The sequence below is a fragment of the Bradysia coprophila genome, chromosome IV, assembly GCF_014529535.1.
Source record: "Bradysia coprophila strain Holo2 chromosome IV, BU_Bcop_v1, whole genome shotgun sequence".
Lineage (NCBI taxonomy): Eukaryota > Metazoa > Arthropoda > Insecta > Diptera > Sciaridae > Bradysia > Bradysia coprophila.
In genome coordinates this window covers 3556177-3578756 of record NC_050738.1, presented here as the reverse complement: position 1 = coordinate 3578756, position 22580 = coordinate 3556177, and the positions used below count along the sequence as shown (strand labels likewise).

General features: G+C 33.7%; 1 protein-coding gene across 2 annotated transcripts in view; it reads right to left on the bottom strand.

The window, feature by feature from the left end:
- Positions 1 to 232: 232 nt before the first annotated feature.
- LOC119085849 (protein pinocchio) overlaps positions 233 to 22580 on the bottom strand; it is a 29001-nt gene continuing 6653 nt past the window's right edge. Inside the window, exons 1-4 of one of the 2 annotated variants that reach the window (XM_037196356.1) lie at positions 10579 to 10876; positions 4045 to 4111; positions 1360 to 1612; positions 233 to 1242 (exon numbers count right to left, since the gene is read on the bottom strand). In XM_037196356.1, the coding sequence (XP_037052251.1) occupies positions 1063 to 1242; positions 1360 to 1612; positions 4045 to 4111; positions 10579 to 10600 (522 nt within the window). In that variant the 5' untranslated portion in view covers positions 10601 to 10876 and the 3' untranslated portion in view covers positions 233 to 1062. Of the gene's footprint in view, positions 1243 to 1359; positions 1613 to 4044; positions 4112 to 10578; positions 10877 to 22580 lie in introns of those variants that run through there. The other variant, XM_037196355.1, reaches the window with a different exon arrangement.

Genomic DNA, 22580 nt, shown 5'->3' with positions numbered 1-22580 from the left:
ATCGATTTTTAGGAGTTTTCTTTTCACTTTTTGGACATTTCCTTGGATTTTTTCTGATTTTCGATTTTTATGATATTTTTTGATCAAATGATTTTCTACTTTTCAAAGATTTTCTTTCGGTTGATAGGATTTTCCACGTTTATCTGCACCTTAACAACTGATGATGTTAGAGACGTCGGCCCATCTGCTTCACATGATTCGGATGAACTAAATAACCGTTTCATTTTTTAGGGTTTTATTTTCACATTTATTTATTCTTCTTAAATAAGTTTTCTTTCATTAAATTAAATTAAATTCTTATTCATGTACATATATAGGAGTTATTCTTATATGAACTAAACAAATAGGATGAATCTAGTCTTTTTTTGGATTTCCTTAATTTTATTTTCATTTTCATCTTTTTGAGAGACCATTTCCTTGAAAAGGCTGCATCCTTATTTATTATTGGTTCTAGGTTTACATTCTGATTTTAAGTGTCAGCCTTTGTTCATTTAATAAGTTTTTATTTATTTTGTTATTTAGATTTCATTTCTATAAATGCCTGAATTACGTTTCAATTACAAAAATGTATGTTCAAAATGTTAACCTCTCTCGAAAATGTTTTGGTTTTTTTTTCTCTCTCTAATATTTGAGCAGGAGTTCTCCGAAAAAGATTGACTTAAAATTTAGCTTGATGCGCAATGCGTGGTTCAATGTGTGTAAAATTCCACACATAAAATCGATCAAAAAAAATTCAATTTTTTACAATTTTCGAGTAAAATACGAAATAATATTGAGTCTGTCTAACGTCCTTCCATTTACAACTTAATTCTTTTCCTATTTAAACACTTAGCGGTTCAACCATATACAATTTATGAAACTGAAAAACGAAAATTCTCCGGCTTTGTATGACTATGCAATGAAAAGCACACCATCGAAAACAATGTTCAACACTATATGTCGGCGACGTGCTTTCATAAACTCACCAAAATAAATCGTATTGCTGATGTACCACTAACTTAACACAAAAAAAAAGCGAAATTAAAGCTACACCATGCACTGTTTCGTTACGAAAGCATTGAATCAGGTTTGTGCTCTTGCTGATAACTGTTCGAGTCGAGCGCATAGTTCCTGTGGCATCACTTGACTTGCGGCGCATGTCTGTGGTGTGGCTTGGCTAAGCAGCGCGGGTAAATGGTTGTGAATGGTGTCGCTGAGGGTGGGACAAACACCTAACCAGCGAGCTTTACCGGAGGTATGTGACTGTAAGCACAGAGAAAAAAGAAAATGAAAATTTTGATTTTCGAATTTTAATCGGTGAAAATCGTCCAGACAGAATATAGTCATCATTCTGGTTATGAACACACAGCGAACACTCACCATATTAAAATCTCGTTTCCAAACCATGCCACAATTTCCATCGCACAATGGACAGGGTCGTTCAGAACTATAGCCACCACACTCTGAACAGTCCAGCGACACATGATCGTCCGTCCACGAAACGCCACACGTAAAGCATGAGCCCATTTGAGCTCGTAAGTCTTCGATGGTAATCACATTGTCGACAGAAATTTCCAATGGACTTCCGACCAGATCGGACAGTGACGACGACATGCTTCTGATACTGTTGCGTCTGTAATGTGAATGGAAACAGGGAAATTAAATTTTGATTTCAATGAAATTGAGATAACGATTGGAATTGATGGAATTTGAGTACTAGGAAAACCGAGGTTGATGCAAGTGTTTTGCGGTAAGAAACAGTATAAGATTGCGGTGGATACATTTTCATTGTCGATAAATTGTGCATTTTGTGTGTATTGTAATAAGAATGTTTTCAAGTATTTACGCAGCTCGCGTAATCCACACAAACTTGTTTTTAAAAACAATAACAAAACCCAAGTTTTTTTCTTCTTCTTCTCTGTTCAGTTTTATTTTTGCTCATTAAATACCTATGTTGGCGCTGAAGGTCTTGCACATAAGTTTCTGACTGTTTTTTTTTTGTGTGAGAGGTTTTCAAAATTTGAAAGTTGACACAACCAAAATATTGATAAAATCGATGAAACGTTTGTAAGGTCAAATTAGACATAATTTTTAAGATTCTCTGAATGGGATGTGCACATTTATAAAAATAGAATTTATAAATATATAACTGGCTGCAATCCGCCTGCCTGGCGTGTGATTCATACCATTTTCATCGATAGACGATCGATATATATTAATTCCGAGATGAGATAATTAATTCACGCGGAAATTACATAAAATCGAAACGAGTTAATTGGGTGGGTAATTTCGTTTGTCGTTATCGTTCCTTAGAATTCTTTTTTTTCTCTTCGCTACATCGCCACAAACATCATGAATGAAAAATTCTTGGAATCTCTGACGCGTGTCGATGTAGACAAAAAACTATGTTTACATGCTGACGACTCAATTGCGTCTGTATTTATAAATTTCGATTCTGTTTTTATCTGAATGCTATTCATCCATCCATACACACAATATATTGTTGCAGTGGCTGGAATGCATTCGGTTGAAACTATTTTCGAAATTAATTCATAGTTTTTAGGTGTACAGTACACTGTACATAGTACTTTGGAATTCATTTTAATTAATAATTCAATTGCTACAGTGAGAAGATATCGCTGTAATTTTATCTCTGGGTTATTTCCCGAAACGCAATAAAAATGGAAAATCTCAACTCAATGTTGTAAAGTTGATCGCATATTAATGCTTTGTCGCTATAATTGTATGTTCTCAACGCAAATCTACCAGCTGAAGAATTAATTCAATTAACAATCGAATATAAACCACGCATTATGTATACGTTTCCACCGATCAAGTTCGGCCATCAATAACCACAAAGCCATGATGACTAAACAAAGATTATATAAGTAGGTTTTTGAAACGAAGGTCAGTCATTGAAAATAGGAAATAAAATATTTACGATGCTAATTTTGGTTTTGTGTGCCCGTACGTAACATAGGTATACCCGTTGAATTGTGTAATAATACCACCCTGAAAACGAAAACAATGGAATAGTGTCGGGGATTTTGTTTGTGTCAATCTTGGAGGAGTGTTGAAGGTAAGAGATTACTTGACAACTTGGGCAGATCTGGCCTTGTGGAGAAAGACATATTTCAGTTGAATGGATAAAGTGTTGTTGACTGTACAATGATTGTACCTAGGTAGTGTTTTTGAAGATAATATGACACCTTCATTGAAATCGCCCCTAGGCCTTGCACGAAATTCAAACAGAAAATTTCAAAAACAACTCCACTGACCTCCATCGTTAAGCTTTAGTTCAATATTGAAGGAAGGCAAGAATGTCTCATCGGCGTGTGTGCATTTATTGTTGAACTAATAGGCGATGGATATGTTTTATTGAACTCGTAGGTGGCGGCACCAGTCTTCGGACTTCAATGAAAAAGTTTATCAATGAAAGAACAATAGGCGCCCGATATGTCGGGAGGAGACTGGTACATCAACCTACTCGATTCCATCATTTAAAAAAAAATGAAGCCGTTCCTGAGGAAGCTAGGCTGGGGACTAACTGATCAGTGTTTCGTACTCAGTGACTCAGAATCGACCTCTCACAGCGTGGGCATTACATTTTCAATGACAATGACACGAAATAAATTCAAATTCAGTGAAAGATAATGTTGTTACAATTGAATCGTTGATATTTTACAGCTTCCGGATGAATTTTTTTTTATCTCCAGACTAGGCATATCCGCAACGTAATACATAACCGTTTTCCGTCCACAAGCATCCAATAATTTTTTTTTTGTATTACACAACTGAATTATTTTCAACGTAAAAGACACACACATACCGTGTGTGCATGCAAGAGATTTAATATGAACGTGTTAGAAGCGTCCAAAGGTAGCTCGACAATATTTATCAAACACAGAATTAAAGTAGATCAAGGTAATTTTCAACTGCGTCAAATTAAAAAAAAAAATTGTGAAAATTGTTGTGCATCAACTGATTTAATATCCCATCGGAATGTGTAAAGGTTTTGGTGTACAATATTATGATCAACGACAATAAATGGAAAGATTCACTTACCCCATTGAATTGCAAAGTTCAGCCAAGTGAGGATTTTGAATGTCAGCCAGAGACATATTTGAAGGCACTGGAAATAAAAGAGAAAAACATTTCGTTAATTGTGGTGTTTGAAAGAGAAAATCCATTTTACGTAAGAAAACTGTATATCGAAACGAAAGTGTAATGTCTTAAGTGCGACAGTACTTGACAGAGCCAACAATTACACACACCGAATTCCAGTCGACTGTCCTAAATAATTTATTTATTTAAAATGGAAGTAGAAAAAAAAACTTCGATTTCTAAAGACCTTTAATCTGAAATTCCGTATAAAATTCAAAAAGTATGTCATAACCGTCAGTCGACGGATAGTTTTTGGATTGACACACATGCATATAATATGATATTCAGTGACTCAGATGTTGATTTTACTTGTAAAACTTTTTATTTTGACGATGGTACTTTACATTCTTACACACATGTATATAGCATAGTGTATATCTGCTCGCAACGACACAATGAACGTGTGAAATCGCGCATTATTGTTTGCATTTTACATGGTAAATATGGTGTGAATTTGTAAAATTCCCTATCACCAACACAGAAACAGATTGTGTTGATATAATCAAGTTCTGATTGAAGTGCATGAAACAATCTCTGAATATTGGATACAGAAGAGTTATGTTGCATGAGTCGCTGTACAGTAATTTCACATGAAGTATCCACCTTGACATCCTAAGTGAATCAAAATCGATTACAAACGACAACTTTAATAACCAACATTTTGCAAAGGCTAACAGATTTACAAGAACAGATAATAAAGATGCTGTAGATGCTATAGCGTGGTATATATGTAGCAAATTTGAAATCTATATGCAGAATGTAGACGTGTTCATTTAGCGAATTATAAGAAAAATGAAATTTCAATGATTTAGCTTCGTTTTCAATGAGGCTGACGACGGATTTACTACTGAAGTATCAAAAAGCTTCTCTTGACATTATTTGACTATTTGAAAGGAAATTTCATTTTTCTTATAATTCGCTTATTGAACGTGATCCATTTCTGCACTTCATTATATTCATTATATCCCAACGACCAATCGCATGTTTGGTGTTAATAATGATTTTTTTCGATACTAGGGCTCGGGAAAGACCATGTATTCAATGAAACCTAAAATCAGGTCAATCTGCAGACATTTTCCGACTATATCTGTACTGGAACTTTCCTGTAATATCAATATACTATCTTGTTACCATAAAGTTCAAATGCGTTACTAACGTTACCTCAAGAACCACTGTCAGAAACTACCAAAAGCATACGCTGCTTAGGTCTGATTTGTGATCTCTGTTCTAAACAAATTATTTTTTAATGATCGATATGTTTACTCAATACTCATTGCCAATGATTGACTCCCAGCCAACACGATTACGAATGAAACTAATTCCGCAATTTGCAAAAGTTTAGAATTCTTTTTGAAATCACTATAAAAACCGTTACTCATAACGATATACGATAATATACAAGAAATGTAGTTCATCATTCCAATGATCTGAACGAAGAAAGAAAAAAAATGGTTCACCTTCCCATATCGACCAATTATGATGAACTTTGAAGCATATCCCAGTTTCTTTGTGTCTATTGCATACTAAACTTGACCTTAACAAAATGCGATTATCAACCGAGCTGAATATGATACAAAAAATATGTAAAAAAAAAGTTTCAGAATCCGAACGGCGCCACAATGACATGCAATTCACATATATATCGTTTGTTTAACAACTCATTCGAGACGCGAGATTAATGTTGGTGTAGTTATTTTGTCAATTACGAAATCGTAATTGAATAATAAGCTGTACCTTCCTGCGATCATTTTATCATTTTTATAGAAACTGAATTACGGAGTCACACAACCAAATGTATTTCTAACATAACAAGCATAACATTCGATAAAACAACTGAGCTAAATCTTCCAGACTAAATAATTTTGTTCTCAGTGACGTCATTGTTGTCCAACCAACAAAGCAACTGAGCCTGAGGTAAATCTTCCACTCTAAATGATTTGGTTCTGAATGACGTCATTGTTGTCCTTTTCATTATTTTAATACCAAAGTGTCGACAAAACGTATCGATTAAATTTGCCACGTGCGTTCAGTTAAATGGACGGTGTGAATATAACAATAAACGTTGCGAAGGGTCGTGTATACCAATTAAGTACCTTTTGTTTCGATTATTCTTCTAGCTGACATGCTCTGGAATCGATTGTACACGTAATTTAATTACATGAATGGAATTCTTATCATTCCGTTCGAATCGAAGTTAAATAAAATATTTATGCGAAAAAAAAAATTAAATCACCGCGTCAGGCATAATCGCATAGAGACAATCTCCGTCTAAAATAGAATTGCATATTATTTTCGAAACAAACTGAACGTATAAACGGCGTCAGTCTGCGATTGAAAATAATTTTCATTTTATTAATATACATTTAGAGACGGGTGTCACGAGCCATTATGCCATATTATTTATGATAGCGGTCATGGTTTTTACACAGAAAGTACTAATTAAACATTAAAATTAAATTTTGTCAAGGTAAGAATTGAATACAAAGAAAAATCGAATTCCGAATGAGCAAGAAATCGATGTTCATATCGACTTCAATTCAATGATGTGTCGACTTCAATTCAACGATGTGTGGGTTGACAAGGTAAGAGTCACTGGATCACCCTCTATAAATCATCGTTCCAGACTATATATTCATTTGCCTAGTAGCAGACGTTGTTTACACATTCGTGATCCTCGTGTCATACGTAACTTGATTTTAGGTTTAAATTACAAAGTACAAGCAAATGAATATGTAAACTGATAAGTCATGTTGATCTAATAAATGATAAAATCCAAACAACATAACTACGAGACAATGACAATTTAACGAGGTCATCATCTTCCTTAAATTCCCAAATGATTTGTCTTCTAATAATTTAACATGACACGGCATGGCACGGCATGAACAACGTTTGAGGAAAATACGTAGTTCATATTTGCGTGCCATTTAATGGGAAGGAAAATACAAATCGAATTAATGTTTGCTTAGTGAATCCATATTCCCCAAGATTACTTAATCACATTACTTTGACGTTGTTGCTTGATCAGATAGCTTCTGAAAAATTTCTCTGAAGATAATCGACAAACAAATCAACAAAGGTAGGTACATTATTCACGGTTCGGAAAACAGTGCACACTAATGCATGTAAACATACAAATTGTGTAATTCAAGTTATCGCACTTAGAAATGAAAAGTCATCTATCTAATTGAAACAACCCATTTATGCAATACAGTGTATGTACAGTACGTATGGAAACAATTTGCAATGTGCACTGAATTCACCAGCTGGTCCATAAAAAAGTTTTTACTCGCTATACCCCTGGGAAACTCGTTTTTCTTCACGGACAGTAACGTTAAAACTCGTTTCCCGGGGCCTTCGCGAGTAAAACATCATACATGCTAGTTGGGAAATTTTTATTTTGACGAGTGTCAACAGCGGAAAATCCAGCATAGCTGTCAATCTTAGCAATACACAATTGCTCATGTGTTTTCCGCTTAAGGCTTAGTACCTTAGTAGTATAATACAGCTAGCAACTGTGGATTGTAGTTGTTGATGCTAGTTATTTCCGTACCTGCTTTAGTAACGGCTGTGATTATCCTAATAGACATAGCTAAACGAGAATTCATTGTGGAGAAGAAGAAAATACAGAAAACTGAAATGTGTCTGAGACCGACAATTGGCCTCGTGCTTTCAACTTTATTACAATATTGGTTCTAGCACTTCATTTTAAAGTAAAATTGGCGAAAACACAACGGTTATGAAACTGCAAACTATATATAGCAAGTAAATTACAGACATATTTTATTCAAGTAAATTTATTCCTATTTCGTTCTCGTTTAGAAAACGGTTTCTTTTGGGTTTTTTTTCTTCGTACAGCAAATTAAAATAAAATAATTTAAAAAAAATGAAAATTTACATAATCAATGCAATTTTACAGGCAATATAATTCTGCGGCAAAACTTTGCAAAATATAAAACACTTGGCGCCGAATCAATATTTAATATTCAGGTAAAATATCTTCATTTTTTACTGCTAAGTAAAAGAAAAACGATAATTATCTCTTAAAACCAAATACCGAGATAGAGAATGTTCTGCGTTATTTTTTTTTCATTATTGTATGTAGAAACAGCTGTTGATTGGCGTATATGTTTCGTGCGTATTTTCTTGAATAAATATTGAAACAAATAAAAAGTAAAAACAAGTAATAATTATCATAAATTTCCCGAAATTCGATCTATGATCGAAAACGTTTGCAAACAAAACCGCTTTTTTTCCCTAATGAACTCGTCAAAACCGAAATTTTCATGGTCAATCTTTGACGTCGATTTTCATTTGAATTTACTTCAGATGGAAATCGATTTACGTTCCTCTGCCCTGCAAAATTTGGTTTACAGCAGAATCGGCAAATTTTCCGACGATCATTACACAAAATTGTTTGTAGTCCTGGAACTGTAAAATGGTAAGTTGGATCTAGGTGTGGTAATAGTAGATTACAGCTCTGATATTGCAAATCTTGCGCTTATGTCAACATTGTGTCTGCTGTAATCTAGTTAGGTACCATTTTACAGTCTTAGTAGCATAACGAGTTATCATACTAACTGTGTACTTAGACGTTTTTGGAAAAAGAGTTTCCTAAATTTTCCCGAATTTTCCAGGATTTTTTGTTCATTTTCCAGAATTTTCATACATTTTCCAGGATTTTTTCAAAAATATTTTTGGGAAATCTAGGAAAACGTTTGAAAATTCAAGAAAATATGGAAATATGATTTTCAAAAATATGTACGAAATAAACCACGTCATTGGGCTCATTGACACTCCCTTTTCGTACAAAACCTATCATATACTAATATGAGGTGGAATTTTTATATGGAAAGAGGAATGTCATCAGTGCATCTCTATTGACGCGTCCTCCCGATGTGTACAGATGAGGTACGAGTTTTCTAAGTTCTACGTACATTGCAAGTTCACTTTCTTAAAAGCTATACCGGTTCGTTCTTCTTCCTCATTTTCATTGAACTGAATCGGTCTAAATGTTATTCGTGTTGTGGTCAAAGTTTTATCAGACAGTCACGACAACCTGAATTGTATATATATGGCCCAACCGGAAACTGAAACGACTAAAAAATTTATCAGACTACATGGTATACCAACCAATAAATTATATCTTTATCAGTGGCCTCGTCATAACACCTTTACAAAAATTCATCACCCGTAGTGAAAGTGGAAGAAGTAGGTTCACATGAAGCTATTTTGTTAAGTCGCAATAAAGTCGTTGACAAACGGACGACAGTAATTAATCGTTTCATTATTTGGTGGAATTTACTCAAATATTTGAGCACTGACGTGTGATAAAACTGGTTTTCGATGACTATCCTTAGCTGATTAAAGTTTTAGAGCGAACGGCGAACCATTTACACGTGTTTACATTCCGAATCGCTAATTTATGGACAGAACAACAATTCTGGTCGAGAGTATATTTTAGCACACATCTGATACAATGCAATTAATGATTTTATACCATTTAATGAATCACGGGCTTTATGACCGACATATTGTTGTCCAAAAGCCGATGGTGTGCTAATAAAATTGTTTTTTTTTTCGTGGCTATTGCGTCAAACCAAATTGTTGCATAGAGACCAATACAATTCAATGTTCGGAACAATATACGAAAATATGATTCAGAAAAGATATTTCTGTTTCCAGCTTTCGGATTTTTTTATATGTTTATGATTAGCGTAATATACGACGACGTAAATTTATGAGAGAGAAATATAATTGCACCGACTGAAATGTTACATAAACACAAACGAATTAAAAATAAACAGAAAAAAAAACCTTTCTAAATGCCTTGTCAATCGAAAATTTAATTGTTTCAGTTTTATATTTAACTTCCATTCGGCTATTTTTAGTTAAACTTTTAGTTTTTTTTTGTTTTGTTTCAGTTTTATTTTAGACATTCAACTAGCTAACAATTGAAAATAAAATTATTCCGACTAAAAATAGCCCAAAACGCTCAATTAAAATAGTAAATTTAATTGGAAATTGAATTTTAATTAGATTCTAATAATGTCTGACAAAGAAAACTCGTCATGTTTTACGTCTTGTTCAGCGGAACGAGATAGCACTCCTCACTATTTATATGACTGGAAAATTTCATTGAAAAATTGCGTAAAAATCTTATCAATCAGCACAGCAAATTACGTTCGACATAGGTATACTCGTTCTAATCTAATTTAAAAAAGCGAAACACGTTCTCGACTATATGTAAAATGATCGAAACAAAAATAAAAATTTTGTTGTCGGTTTTACAATTGCAATTGCACAATTTACCAGTGTTGAAACTGCTGGTTATATTCGAACGTTAAATCTTTTCTTCTATTTTTTTAAAGCTTAAATTGACGATTAACAAGTCTCAGACTAATTATGTGTAACTTATGAGCTTGCTGTACTTACATTTCACTGAGTTATCCAACATGAAAATATACAAATTTTCCGTATTATCAACGGGATGGTGTGGATACAATACCGCTTGTTATAAATTTCTTTTCACAGTTACTGTTTATGCAAGCAATTCGAAGCAATTTATCAATTTGACGAGTTGTTTTCTTTTCTGTTTTTTAAAACAATGAGAACCTTTCTTCTAATTCAGCGTATACACAAAACTGTGTTCGTTATAAACTGAACGCTCCACAATATCTCACAATTTAAAGACAATTTTGAAGTGCTAAGATTGAACTTATACTGAATCGCATCCAAGTTGTTAACATCAATTTATAAACTCGATATATAGCTTGAGATCAGGTATGAGTGAGTTGGAGGGGATTTTCATATATTGGAGAATGATATTCGGCTTTGTGTTTTGTTTTCATATTGAGTTGCGCGGGGAAATTACGGTGTTGTTATTGTTATTTAATAACTCATCAGTTTTTGTGCTATTTGTGTGTGTGTGAGTGTGTTATGGGTATAAATAATGTTTTTAGCGATAAGGAAAATTATGAGAGAAAAGCGTCACTCATTGTTGTGTTTGTCATGGAAATAATTTGCTTGAAATGTGAGAACATATTCGATTAAAAATGGAACGGTGATGGTTAAACATCTCATTGAAAATTGTTTTTTTTTTACTGTGACGTACAGAAAACGTTCAGTGAAAACACTATTTTAATTCGCACTGTAGACGTGAGCAACTCTCGGCTAATTGACGCTCGAACAGAACACAGATCCAACTAGTTAGGGACTAATATTTATGAACTAGTTCATTGTAAGTCACTTATCTCGAGGGTTTTTAAATGAATTCCAAACATATCAACCCCTGAGTGTTTCAAAAACAAACAAAAACAATTCTACGCAGTGATTCTCTCGTGACCATTCCTCTTTTATGGGTAGAAAAATGTTTTGTAAATAGAAGACGATGGAAAAGACAATGAGGAAATATAAACTGATGTAACGTCGAAATGACGAATGTTTCATTCACTCAACCTTTTAGTAACGGCTTACCATCTGTGATATCGACAACAACGACAGTAACATGAGCTGGGTAAGATTTTTGTATTTGTCAATGTGTTTGTTGAAACATTGAAGTAGTAGATTCTGTAGATGGAATTGCTTTTAACAAGAAAAGAAATAGGTTGACTTTGGATGTTTCCTTCATTGCATGTGTTGACGTTCCATTATCGCCTGAAGACCATCTTACTAACGAAACATTACAAAGCAAACTACCATTAGATGTAAAACGAAATAGTTTTGTTTGTCAGGAGAAAGTAGAAAAAATAAGTTTTTATAAGCACAACTCCCCCCTGGAATTGCAAAATACTGTCTATCAAGTTGAAAATCTATTAGTTTTATCAATGTATTCAAGGTGAAAATGTCCATATTATGAATGATGGCTAAAAATATGAAAGACAAGTTGAATCAGTCCCAGAGTCCCAAGTAGAACGATCAAATTTCTCACGAGAGTCATCTAAGATTTGCAAAATGTAAACATATTTTGGTCGATCTTGCTTGAAAATATATCGCAAATCGCGACTTTCAAATTGGAAATTGTCCGATCTTCCAATATTTTGTTGATTCAGTTCAACGATAATAAAATCACATTCTCATCGTGTTTTTCAGTGTTATAATTGGTCAATTATATGCGCGAATGTTATACAATGATTGACACTTTTAGATCGTTCATCAAAATGCTTACATATCAGGTTGATTTTAGTCGTTCAAAATAAATTATTCAATTAACGATTTGCGAATCGCAATGTCTTTAACAAAAAGGTTATCTACATTGCGACACCGCAAACAAATCTAAAAATAACCTCCTGTTTATTTGTTTGATTAAGGAATCGATTAGCTGGGCTGCCTGTTATATATAACTACTAGCACACACACATCACACACAAAAATCTAGATGACATTCACTCTGCACTTTGCGTGTTTTAAAATTCAGTAAATATTTTTGTTAAAATTTTAATTACGTTAAGTGATAATCTAAACTCGCTGCTATTGTGTGGTGTCATCAAAATCAAACAGAAACCGTTCAATCCGTTCAATCTTCCATCGCCAGCATATTTATTATGATTTGCAATTTTTACTGTGTTCAAACTGCAAAACATTTATTCAGAATGGCTGGGTGTATTGCGGGGAAAAATGGAATAAAAATAAATACAAACAAAATCCGGTCGGTTGTAATAATTTTTCTCAATGGAAACGTCGTTGTTCAATATAAACGCAGTCTAAAAATAACAATTTTCATAATTTCGCTATGGTCTTGGCCAAAACGGATACAAAAATACTTCTTTTCATCGGAAAATACTACACAATTTACTACACACAATAACTTAGACATTGATTCGCTTGTTCTGACCGGTATGCTGGTACGATTCGGAATGTAATATATTTTTGGAAAATTGACGATTCATTTTCGAGAAAATGGTGACGACAAGGTTAATGGTTTTTATATAATTATCCTGAACGCCTCTCTATACAATATGTGTGTGATTGAGGTGTAGTATGGTTAGCGTGAGCCACAACATCACATGATTGTGAACGATGAATTTTCATCATTTAAATTCTCGTTGAACTCAAACAAACATTTTTGTGAAGTTAATTTAAAATGCGAAACGTACGATATAACCGCTGTCGGTGTAGATTTATATCTGCCACGTTAGCTGATATTTTATTTAACGTTACTTGCTAGACGAACGGATACATATTTGTCTTCTAAAAATAATTCTTCGGATCTGTTTGTATTTGAAATTATAATTATTCTGAAACAAGTAAAATGTTTGAAATTGGCAAAAAAAAAATTAAGATAAAAAACCCCATCATTGCATGGTGTTTGCGGAGCGGAAGAGTGTAGACAATAATGGTAGAATTGCAAAAGAGTCGACCTTGCGTTGAAAGTAAACATTTGCCCAGTTCGTTTGCGATAAATTAAAATTGATTAGAAAGGACTAACGTCGCGTGTGATTCTCTTTTTTTTCGGAATTCATCAAATATTTGGCTATAGAGTCTCGCTTGTCTTCACACATTTGAGTTTTATTGGCTTTTAGAATTAATTATGAAAGAAAATATTTGAGAAACAAACGAATGGCCGGTGTGAGTAATTTTATTGATGATGAATGCAGAATGTGTTTCTCAATATAAATTTTCGGTCGAAAAACAAAAGAACTATGTCACCGCTAGGTTGTTTTATTAACCAAATCCGACACTCAAAGACCCTGTTATGGGAGGTGGCAGAGAAAAGGTGTCCTCAAATTTGAAAATCGGTTGCCAACTCTTCTGATTTCTTGAATTAACCGGTGACGAAAGACTCTCGATCTATATGGCAATTTTGAAAAATAGTACAAATCTGAGAGCCAGAAATTTCTATTCTCTCGTCGTTCCTACTGTATCATTTGTAACCGACAGCAACGATAAACATAAATGATGAGCTCTGTCTATTGTGATCTTATATAATAGCAAAAAGTATGCTTACAGCAGATGAAGTAAAAGATTTTCTATAAACAACTTGAGTATAGGTCGAAAAATGTAACGGATTAATACAGATCATCTTCACGTTACCGAATGTTCGGATTTTTGGTTGGCGAGGTAGCGTAACTTGTAATTCAACGTGGATGGCATTTCAAAAGTACTTGAAGATTAGGGAAGGGATTTCGGTAAAACCGTTAATACCTGGATCCCGAATACCGGTTTTACTAGTTTAAATATCGGTTTCACAGAAATAGAATAAGTTGTCGAAACCAATGCAGTTTTCTTGAAAAAAAAATATCAAAAAACTACTTCGAAATATGAAATCGAATAACTTTGCCTTTAAAATTTGGTAGAAGTATTAACATGTTTCAATGTGTAAGCGTGAAAGCACTTTTCAAATTGAGACACCCAACAAAATTTTAGGATGTCTAAGAATTTGTATTGTGATGTTGTAAATTCAAACTTCAACTATTTCTTCCTAGCAATTCTAGACTAAAAAGATTTAATCCCTAGTTGTTTGTTAATGATTCAACTGATTCTTCTATCGCATGACGAACGATCTAAGAGTTCTTCTGAAGGAACATGGGACTATGGTGTCGTCATCTGAAATTTACAAAATCTATTTCTCGCTTTCACTAAAACTTATCACTCTTCGCTAGTTTAGATAACAGTGGCGTTCACATAAAAGTGATCCACTATTTCCAGTTAACAGCACACTAAACATTTCGTCCTGCATACATAACTGCGGAATGTTTGTGGATGTAAGCGATTACGAAGAATTTTGGTAAAGTCGAAACCTTTGATTTTATTTAAAGCAAATAATGTCACTGAAGCAGCGATACAAAATAAATTTATGTCCGAGAAAGGCCTTTTTCATTGACATAGAAAATTACATGAGATAAACTCTCACAGTTATTTTTTGTAAGAAGGAAGTAAAGGGTCTCAGATCTCAGTCCCAATTTTGAATTTGTGTAGAAATGTTTTAATTTCATTGAACGTTTATCAATGTTGTAAACGTTTCTGCAGACTAAAGATACAGATCTTAATTTGAGAATCGGTTCAAGGAATTTCAAACAACACAAACATGTAATAGAATGAAGGTTAGCTTCTATTCCGTGACTGTATTTATAGAAAGTGTCCTAATAAAAGCAATTTTTCAAACTGAACATGAAAACCGTTTTAAATGATGCTACACATTAATTTCTTCGATTGTATTTGAGATTTAACAAGAAAAAGAAATTCGATGAAAAACCGGTATTACCGAAAACCGGTATCGTCAAAGGCCTTCCGGTTTCCTTTCCCTATTGAAGATGTGATGTACTTGCTCTCACTGAAAAGTTGTTGAAAACTGTACATAAGACAGCCCGAATAGATTTGAGACACTGCGTATTTCGAACTTTTGAGGTAGTTGAGTTGAGTCTCTCACTCTGCGGGTCCACTTAACCGAGTTTAATTAATTTTTTAATTTGAGATTTCGCAAATTCGAACGTAATAAACCTGATAGTACACTGTACTTCACACCAGACAGATAAGATTTCACGTTTGAAATCGAACGTACGCTCTGCAACTATTGATTCATCGCTGCGAATCAACGGAAAGAAACCTGGTTGGATTTACGTATCCATTAGGTGCGTTATAATCTTAGGTCAATTTCGCAGAAATTGCTGGCTGTTATCTTCCAAAAGTAAATATTTATTTAAGTCACGCCAGTCTACGGTAAAAAAAACAATTGACTACATTCCATGTCACGTGCATAATTGAACAGTGAGAATCATTAATGAAAGATTGTGACTGAATTGTAAGAAATATCCAATCATCGATTTATCGAATGTAATCAAATAGTTGTGCGTTGCGATAAAGAATCTCATATATTTCACGTAGGTTATTCACTTGACTTCGAAATAAGAATGTACTAATCTGTCGCGCCATAAGGTATGCGCGACAGGTATATAATATAGACAAAACAAATATGTGTAGCTGGTTGGAAACCAACACCTTTGTAACACTATCATCAAAACATTTCCAGATGGTCGTTAAGCTTATCTTTTGTTACTTGCTTAAAAATTCCAGAAGTCTAAACACTGACAAGAAAAATCCGTGATTAAACATTGAGGTGTAACAAAAACGTTCTTCTTTTCGCGAAAATAAAAAACTTTTTTTTTAAATTAAAATCCCAATATTTATTCTGATAAGATGTTTCTGAAGAAAGAAAAAAAGTGCCAGCATCTGTTTCAGGGAGGATGGTATCAAATCACGAAAAAAAAAAATATTTTTAATTTTGTTCAAAGTCCCTTTGCAATAAACAGTCGTTGGACTTGATTTTATTGACTCCCAAGAAACGTGTAACGATAAACAACCTCCATCGAAAATCAATTTGATTTAATTGACACCCCGGAACGTGTACGAAAATGTCCATCTACATTGTTTATCACCACCAAACAGAGCGGTCTCAATTGACAAGTTAATTGAACAAATACTTTAGAGTATACAATGCAAGTTAAGGAAGGAATTGGAAAAAAAATATTCCATAATCAAGGTAAGAATGTGATCGTCTGGCATAACTTTAGGCGATAAGTAAATTGTTGAACTATTGGTCACCATACAACAAGTGCTGTGCTATGCAAAATGCAGAAGATATAAAATCCAAGAATTGTTTTTCGTTTAAATTTAATCAAAACATCAGACCTTAGGCCTGTCTGTTGACCAACAAACATCGTTCGATTTAGAGGCTCGTCTCAACGCTTAATGCGTAAAATGTAAGTTTACAATTTCCATTAGCACATAGTGATTGCCACACTTTTATTTAGATTGTCGTAAAGGTCTTTTCAAGTTTGTTTGTAACTCGTTGTGCAGCTGTAAACAACACAAATACTAAGGACCGTACTCTTCACAGACACGGTGGTATGAAATAAACCAATAAAATCGGAGAAAAGTTTGGTGTTTAGGTATGATATGAAAGCTTGAGATCATAATGAAATAAACAATCTGCCGAACAGGTCCAGTTATTGATTTATTTTCTACGAGATGTTGAAAATGTCGAAAACAACAATTTCATGATCAAATTGACAACACAATTCTGATACTGTACTAATAAACTAATCACGCTAATCCACTTAGCGCCATTACGAATGCGATCACCCAGTCTGAATGATACAAACACGGATGACCATACCAATCAGATGAGTGTGAAAATCGGTTCAGAAATTCGTTTTTTTCGGTCAGGCCTTCTACACATTTGGATAAACAGACGACGCAAAATGACAACAACAACAAAAATAATTTTGTTTATTGCGAAAATGAATATTTGTTCAATTGATCATCGATCGACAATAGTAAAACGAATGCAAATACGAAAAAAAAAATTTGTCGACCGTACAAATAAAACGGCTCATGTCCAATTATTTTGGCTAAAAAAAATTGTCATTTCATTGAATGCAATAAACCGCGACAGTCCCATTCAATAACAACAATGTATAAATTCGATTCGTCGTTTTCTTTTTCACTCTTTTCTTTTTCGTGTGGAATAACTTCCCCGCACTCAGCGTAATAGAAGTAAAAAGTGTGTGTACTTTGGCTGGTACCTATATATCTAGTTCCTTTAACCATATTTTATTTATATCGGAGCTTTATTGCATATGCAAATTCTTCGTTACTTTTGCGTCAATGAAATTGAATTTTAATTTGTAAAAAAATTTAATTTCAGAATATCGATGACCCAAGTATTGAATAAATGATATTCGGTTTCTATGCTGTTCTATGTTGTTTATCCCATGTAACCATTGCAGCTACAAATTATGCACTAATGCAGACTGCTATTTACAACTCACGTCTTGCAACATTCTTTCGAAAAGGAATTGTTGTTCGTTGCACGTTTACTTTTTGGCCATACAATGTTGCACAATAGCACAACAACTACAACTAAGTCGAAAATATTATCATCCTGTTCCAGCTGTTTTTATAGTTATTTTATGGACTTCACACGTGCCAATTGAAATCGGATCATCATACCTACTACACTACATACTGCCTTCAAATTATTTATTTTGATGACTTTGGAGAAAAGATTTGTTTGTTTCTTTGAATTGTTTTAATAAAAGCTGAAACTGATTACCAGCCTGTATACAGACAAAATAGATAGTGAAAAACTAACTCAACATTTTGACTAAGCAGTAGATAGTGTGGCGGACGTTATCTTATTAATAATAAAACCACTGCCGGTATTTATGCTGTCCCTATCCAATTTCGAATGAGGATATCAAATTGTATTTACAAATCAAGTAAATTAACTGCTGGTATAGAATTGGATCAGATTAATAAAATTTTGTACTTGAGAATATTGAATTACTGACGCCTCGGCTGACGGTATATTACAAATAAATATAATATCGGTCGGCTATCAGCTAATAATAGCAACAAATCGATGGCATTTTAGCTTCTAAATATTATAGACCAAAGAGCTCATTATGAATTACATGAATGTTTACTAAAACATAGATTACATGCAACTGCATAAACGTAAATGAATCGCTGACCATTTCTTTCTGTTTACACTAACGTTTAAAGGTGTTTGAACATCCATTGGCAGAAACAGTGGGTATCTTTAAACACATTTTGCTTTTAACAAAGAGCAGTCTTTTATAGATGGTAAGCACATCAAGAGTTTGACTATCGGATCTGTTACTTCAAATGATCGAAGTATTTTCAAGAGATCTATTTCAAATCTTTTACTTCATTTTTCGAACACTTTTTCCATATAAGTCCGCATTATCCAAAGTTAATCGTTTATAACTGAAGTCGTTATCGGAAAAAGATTTTTTGAGACCCATAATGGGATCATCCGACCAATAGTTTGAAAGATATAATCGAAAAACCAAAAAATCATAAAACTCAGTGACATATTTCTGGCCAAGACATTCTTTAAATCGATTTTTCACCATGAAGCCATGATTGCTCATTTTTGGCCAAATGTAGAAAAATGTAGATCTGGTTCTGTTCTACATTCTTCTACATTTGACCAAAAATGAGCCATTATGGCTTCATGGTAAAAAATCGATTTAAAGAGTGTCTTGGCCAGAAATATGTCACTGAGTTTTATGATTCGGACATCACATGGCCGTAACATTTTTTTTAACGAATTAAAATCTGATTAGGACTGTCCAGGTAGCTCAATCGGTAGAACGACGTACTCACGCCCTATATGTCACGGGTTCGACTCCCGTGTCAGACATAGTTCATAGGGTTTTTCCTAATCGTAAATGACTAGCCTCTGCTGTCAGCTCTATCGACCGTAATAGGTCTCCAAGAAAACAATAAAATATGCTGAACACATTTCTCATACGTCATGTCACATGCATAAGTCACAATTGTGATTCTAAAAATGTCAACTACTAGCGACACCTATGTTTTAATAGATAAATCAGATGATTCACAATTATAAGATCTTTCGAAAATATGGGGAAAGCACAACAGGCCCATTGGCGGCTTAGGTGCTTGGAAATCTTATCTTAACTCTGATTTTAGTAGATTAATGATCAATAAAGATTGATGTTTTCTGTCCTGAGCACTCTTGCGCGAAAAAACGTAAAGTAGGTAAACGTACCACGACGAGCACTTTGTCAAAAAATTAAAATGTGGGAGCTCTAAACAATATTCTACAAGAATCTGCTGATTTCGCTTCACGGAACATTTCAGAGGAGCTGATTGGAACATTTCAGTGGAGCTGCACCCTCCAGCATAGTAGTGGTATTCGGTGACAATGGGTTTTTGGACCATAACTATCAATCGGTAGCTCTTAAAATCAGAAATATTTCTAGCTTTCAGAAAAAGAAAAGAAAATCGGTTGAGTATTTTGAGAACTATAGTAGGTTCGCCCTTTAGTAATGTTGCTGTCGATATTAAAGTTATTACACAATTCTACCTAAAAAATATATTTGTTTTAACGAAAGGTTGCTTGAGACTTGAGTCATATTTTATCTTTTAGCCTTCACAACCTTCATATTTAACAGAAAAATAAGAGGAAAATGGGCAACCTAATCAATCATCCTTCGGGAATTATTCATGCAGAAATAGTGATAGTTTTATCATTCTATGTGGATTGTACGTATAAAACTCCTCGTCACGTTTCACTATAACAATGAACGTAAGACACCGGTGTGTAAACTAAATTAAATGAGTCTGTTACAACTGGACACATGATATCATAAATCTTGGATTGGATATCATAGATTTACCTCGTGCCAACCCGATCCCAATAACTCGATGATCATATCAAATAAACGAATAAAATTCAGATAGAATCGAATCGGTTGTCGTCGATGTTAAATGATTGATGTCAGTGAATATTTGGACACAGTAGCTGAAATTTAATACAGAGTTCATGGGTGCGTTGTGCTGCTATGTAAAACCTATCGTTCATGAGATTTTTTTTTGTTCAGTTAATATGTCTATATTTAGACAAAACAGAATGTTAACCTCATAGGATCAACACTCTGAGCAGTGAGTGCTTTGCTTATAGTTTACCAAAGAACAAGAAAAATATACCGAAACATACTAAAAATTATAAACATTTTATTGAATAAAATTTAATATGCTTCTGTCTGGAGATAAGAATATTTTATTGCTGTCTTATGCTGTGTGAAAAAAATAAAATAAATAGTCGAACCATTCAACACCATAAGTGCGCGTTTTGATCCGTTATTGGTCAATGAACGAATATTAAGTAGGGTATTATGTCTATAGTAATTTGATTACATAACATTCGGCGATTAATAATTATCAACAAATTTTATTCAATTTAAGCTTGAACCTTACGTTTTGTTTTATTACAAGAATTGGATTTCACAATTGCAAAAATGTTTTAGACTCATTTGGACTCAAAGTTGGGGGAGATATAATAGCTCCTTGAATTACTAAAGCAGTGTACACTAATACAAGACGTACGAGACCATGAGAACATTAATCACACTAGTGATTTCCTTCAAATTATGATCAATCTGACCTTAGATTTCCTCTAAATTTGACAATTGACAATTTATGTGAACAGTGAGAAAATAGACATTTTCTCCTCGAACTGTCACTTTTTATTTTGTGAAGAAAAAACATTTGAATTGTATTGTCAAATTCCCTCCAATGACGAAAATCACCGTTTTTCGTTGATTTATTTACGTTGGTTTTTCCTGTATATTTCATGGACAAAACCGAATTCTCGCTCGAGGTAAATGAGGAATTATAGCTCGAACTCAACCGATTTGCGGTTCTTGCTTCACTCTGGCCTCAAATCTTGCTCTTGTTTAGGGTTTCAAAATTCCGCGAGTGTAAGTGAAAAAAATCTCAGGAAATGGAGGACGAGACACGGTGAGCTTTAATTTTTTTTTGTTTGACCTCTCGTGGACATTAAATGTTTTTAGTGGTTTTTGTAGAGGGCGGCACAACGAGAAAGAATAACATAACAAGAAAATATTTTTCTTTTTTTTGGGACCTGCGGGAAGCTTCGAAGACTGTTTGGATCCTACTGGTGACTTGTTTGATCACAAAAATATAGTAACTGTTTAGCGTGAGGTCTAAGCTTTATAGCGATACCAATCATGACATTGATGACTACCAACAAACATCTTTTATGAAGCAAAGTCATTCAACTAGGTCGCAGTGAATTTTAACGGCTGTATCATACGTGGATTACTTTTATTTTCTCTTATAAAGTCCCACAGTTGAGAAAAAGGAAAAATCAATCTAATTAAAAATTTTCCTATCGAAATATTTTCTTGTGTTGTTATCTTACTCGTGGTGTCGCCCTCTACATAAACCCAAGCATAAACCACTAAAAACATTTCATGTCCACGAGAGGTCGAATACAAAAAATCAAGCTCGTCGTGGAGAATGATGAATGTTATAAATATTAATTTTGTTAATTCAGTAACAGACACTGAGGTTACAACAAAAGCATCCGAACTTTCAACGGAGGGCAAAAAAATGACTATTTTAATTATTATTGGCGGAATCAGCCAAGGTATCCTAACATGGTAAAATACAGAAAAGTTGTGTAAATTACTTAAAGATTCTCTTGAAATATGCAGAATACTCGCAGCAGTGACTACGATTTTGTAACATTTTCCAAGGAAAAGCTACAATTTCCTCGAAATTGACAATTAAGAAGGAATCGTATTCAAAACACCATATGTCTAGCTGTCAGACTTGCTAATATATCGAACACATCATGTTACATCATGGAATTTGCCATTATATACTTGGCTCTTTATAGTTATTTCGCAAAACGAACAATAATTTTATTCTGATAATATGGTTACGGCTAGTACACCTTTAGGTATACAATAATCTTTCAAATATTTTCGATTCTACAAATTTGTAGACATGTTCGGTATAACAATCTGTAGCTCATCGAAACTGCTAAAAGTACTAGTATACGTGTGTAACAAGTAACTGTTTGTTTATTACTTAATTTACTGTAGTTTTATCATACCGATGACTTGCTAACATGT